Source organism: Sinocyclocheilus grahami, unplaced genomic scaffold (assembly GCF_001515645.1).
Source record: "Sinocyclocheilus grahami isolate Dianchi unplaced genomic scaffold, SAMN03320097.WGS_v1.1 scaffold96.1, whole genome shotgun sequence".
Classification (NCBI taxonomy): Eukaryota; Metazoa; Chordata; class Actinopteri; order Cypriniformes; family Cyprinidae; genus Sinocyclocheilus; species Sinocyclocheilus grahami.
Window position 1 is genome coordinate 1,536,369 of NW_015505275.1, and position 4,497 is coordinate 1,540,865.

General features: G+C 37.1%; 1 protein-coding gene across 1 annotated transcript in view; it reads left to right on the plus strand.

The window, feature by feature from the left end:
- Positions 1–3,277: 3,277 nt before the first annotated feature.
- Positions 3,278–4,497, plus strand: part of LOC107587898 (protein FAM26E-like) — a 2,920-nt gene continuing 1,700 nt past the window's right edge. Inside the window, exon 1 of the mRNA XM_016275858.1 lies at positions 3,278–3,896. Within this exon, the coding sequence (XP_016131344.1) occupies positions 3,339–3,896 (558 nt within the window). The 5' untranslated portion in view covers positions 3,278–3,338. The remainder of the gene's footprint in view (positions 3,897–4,497) is intronic.

The following is a 4,497-nucleotide window of genomic DNA, read 5'->3' on the forward strand; positions in this document are numbered from 1 at the left end:
AAGGCGTTTCAGAAGGCGGGGCATAGAGGAGAAACAATAATGTACAGTATGTGGAAAATAATGTGTTTTTTGAACCTTAAACCGCATAAACACATATCATTACACCAAATACACAAAATAATGTTCTTTTTAGCAGCATCATATGACCCCTTTAATTAAAAAGCCACATGAAACTCCCTAATTTAAATTATTAAGATTAAAAATCTTAAAATATTTTATTGCATAAAAATTGTGGCTAATTTTAAGTTTCATTAAGTTTTAAAATGTTATTAATTTATACTTTTTATCCAGAAATAACACTTTTAAAATGAATTAAAATTAAAACAATTTCGGTCATGTTCAGGGCCCATTGGAAGTTTGCAGAGGCCCTCTAGTGGTCCCGGGCCCCTGAATGAGAACCACTGGTTTATAGGTGAATATGGACCACAAAACCAGTCATTTGTAGCAATAGCCAACAATACACTGTATGGGTCAAAATTATAGATTTTTCTTTTATGCTAAAAATAATTAGAATATTAAGTAAAGATCATGTTCCATGAAGATATTTTGTACATTTCCTACTGTAAATATATTAAAACTTAATTTTTGATTGGTAATATGCATTGAACTTCATTTGGACAACTATAAAGGCGATTTTTTTTTTTGCTCCCTTGTTGTATCACAGCCAAATATTGTCCTATCCTAACAAACCATACATCAATGGAAAGCTTATTTATTCAGCTTTGATGTAAACCTCAATTTCAAAACAATTACCCTTATGACTGGTTTTGTGGTCCAGGGTCACATATGCAGATTTCCACATCACACGTCAGTGAAAGCATGAAGTGTTTTGCATACGGTGCCACATTCGCTTGCAATGCCTTTAAACAAAACTAGTGTGTAGGCTTAACACTTCAATCCATGTATCATTCGTTTTTTTAATTTCAAATTGAAAGTAGAAAAATGAGAAAACGGATCCTTTTTCGTGTTTTTGTTTTTTTTTCCTTTTTTCCGTTTTTCGTTCTTGGGTGGAAAAATGAATAAACAGCTTGAATATTGGATTTCTACAAGTGGGCGGGAATTAAACGTCCCTTTCTGCTGATTGGTCAGCCGAAGATCAAACCGTGCCGTCATCAGTTCTTCTGCAGTATCACACAGCAGAATAATAGTCCTCCACTGCTGCAGTTATATGGATTAATAACCCATTTTATTGCAACAACATTTCATATTTTTCTCATCAAACAGACTAATGAATAGCTCGACACAACTCGTACAGGGGCAGAATCTAGACAGGGCTTTCTTAACTAATAAAGGAAATTTTCTCATTTACATTTTCAGAAAAACAAAGGCAAATTTCTTAGGAGTGGCATTTTCAGGCAGAAGCCTAAATGTCCTAACCTCGTCATAAGGTCCTCTACAGTCATGTGCTTTAACATCTCAGTTTTATTTTTCAACAAATACAGGTGCATCTCAATAAATTAGAATGTCGTGGAAAAGTTCATTTATTTCAGTAATTCTACTCAAATTGTGAAATGTATGTATTAAATAAATTCAATGCACACAGACTGAGTTCCGAAGTATGGACCAATACTACAGCATCCTGCACAAGCATGTGTGCACTTGTGAGGACCTTGAAAATCCAGTAGTAAGGCCTTCGGTGAGATCTGAAAATTATTTTTTAAACCCAGCAGCACTTGCATTCGTGGATGAAGGCAAACTGGTACTGTAGGCGCTGTCTAATTGACAGCTTTTCATGCTTTACCCTGTTATTATGCATAAAGAGAGCTGTACTTGCTTCTTTATTTTCTGTGCCTTTTACAGTGTGAATTCACTGTTCTTCTTGTATTGCTATTTTAGCTTTTCTTTTAGTACTTGCTTCTTTATTTTCTATGCCTTTTACAGTGTGAATTCACTGTTCTTCTTGTATTGCTATTTTAGCTTTTCTTTTACTGCAACTGTATGATTTTAACATTACTGGGGTTTTGTTGTTTAATTCAAATTTTGTCTTTCAATATATTTTTTTATATGAACAATAAAAAACTTTGCTTATACAAGTAGAATTTTTCATAAGTGTCAGTTGTTTTCCTCATTCATTAGTATTTGAACAGCTGTGCCCTGACCATTTCTAAAGGACTGTACAAACAAAGAGTTATATTATATGCTAGACTTTTGTGTCACTTCATCCTGCATCATGCACATGATAATTAATGATCTCATATTTCAACAGGCAGCACTTTTATGCTTTTATCATGAAGTAGTCATGTATAATTTGAAAATTACACTGCTAAAAGCTCACTCAATAAAATCAATATTCATGAAGTTCTACCATTTGCGGTTAGCGTTAAGGTTAAATCTTTATGGGAGAAGTGCAGGGCACAACAGTGGACACTAGAGCAGAACAGAAACTGTCTCCTCATACAGAACCAGAATGAATCACTTCCTTTTTAATTAATGTAAAGCATTATGTTGCAATACACCTCTTTGTTTGATTTAACATGCACTAATCTGCAGTTCCAGGTTCTAGATTTCCAAATTCCATAGCAACCTCCAGATTCTGGCATTCCAATAATAAAAAGCACATTGTCAGTTACAAAGCTCGGAAGAAAATTGCATTGTTGGAATTTGATTTGTTTGACTGCTGTTGCATGATGTTGTAAGAAAAAGTGATGAGGACATTGAAGATCTTGATGAAGATGTTTATTTCAGCATAGCAGTGACAAAGTACATGTAGTGCCTTGGGTTCAACGGAGTCGGAATGAACCACGAACATCCTAAGCTCAAACATTTTATACACTTAGAGTTTACTACCCTCGATGTAAATGAAGTTGCTCCTGTTGTTACAGCTGTGGTCTGTATGTTAATTAAGTTCTGACACCCCTTTGTCTGAGGTGGTTCTCGGTGTCCCACACCTGCTCCCATTCTACAATTGGTCACCGTTTGCTCAGGATATGATCATCCCAAATGGTCTACAAACAACATATCTGTTGACTTTCTTCTTCTCTATAATAATTAAGCCATTTTGGGAAATGAGCATGATAAAAACATATTGTGGAGTGGAATCTGGGTCGGGGCAGACTATAGATTCTTACAATGTGTAAATGTGCCTATACACATCTGTAGTCTGTTGTGACTTCTGGCAGAACCTGATGGGCAGGTTTTGGTCACGGCCCTTCACTGAATGGGAGGGGGGAAAGGATGGACAGGGGAGGGATTTGATGAGCTGTGGGGAAGCCAGAGACAGAAAAGGAGGAGATAAAGGAAGTGTGGAAAACAAAGTGAAAATAAGAGAGCGAGAAAAGGGAGTGCCATAGCAGAAATAATCTCTTTCAGTTCAGCAGCTTATTTGGAGTGTTGCAACCATGTCTGTACCAGCTATGGATTCGTTTAAGACTATCCTAAAATTCCTTACCAATCAGAAGACCACTATTGGTTACAGCTTCATGGCTATTTTGACAATAGGTAGTGAACGAATTTTCTCCATGGTGTCTTTCCAGTGTCCGTGCAACCATAGACAGAATTTTGCTTATGGATTAACTTTTCTGATCGGCCCTGCTGTTGTCTTGCTGGCGATTGGACTCTTTGTTAGTACACGTTTTTGGCGGTTATATACTGGGTGTTGTCTCAACCCTCTCAAACTCTGCCCCAGGGGTAACTTTATGGGATGCTTGCAGGTGTTTGTAAAAGTGCTATCTGGAGCCTGCATTGCCCCTGTCATGTGGCTTAGTGTAGCACTGTTAAATGGAACTTTTTATGAGTGTGCTGTGAGTGGCCTGGATGAAAATGTGGTGGTGCAAATTTTCTGCAAAAACAAGACACGTACATGCCAGGATGAGCTCCCCAGAGTGCCCTGCAGCAAGTCCCAGCTGCCTCCGAATGAAAATATGGAACTGCTGTTGATGTTACGAGCCCAGTCACAGGTGAGCACAGACTGTTAATGTAAGAAAAAAAATCTTATACATATACAGTATATACTATATATATATATATATATTTTTTTTTTTTTTCTGGAATATTTCTTTAAAATTGGTCTATCACAGTACTCAGCAGACTGATATTTCGTAATGTTTTTCATCAGCCATGGTAACTGTATATCAGTCCATTCATCGGGCGCTATTTTTCGTAACACACCGCAGACTCGCACTCTTGTGTCAATCGCAACTGTCGCCATCTTGTGTTTGATGATTTCATTACTGTAATGTTGGTGCAATGTTCGTCATGTTGCTAGGCTTTTTTTTTTTTTTTGTACGTTGTAGTGGACTAATTTTTTCTTAGCAGAAGCTTTAAAGATGCGGTCACACTTTTCGGCAAAATTTCACAGGCGAAATGCAGCCCATGTGATTGGGAATGTTGCATGAAGATACATTTTAGTGAAATTTCGCAAGCAAAAAATCCCATCCAGCAGCTCATTTCATTGGTTAGGGTTAGGGGTAGGTGTTTGGTGTAGGCATTCATCACTGTGATTGATATGACCAACGAAACTGGTTTGGGGGAAAAACTCACGCCTATAGACCATAGTCA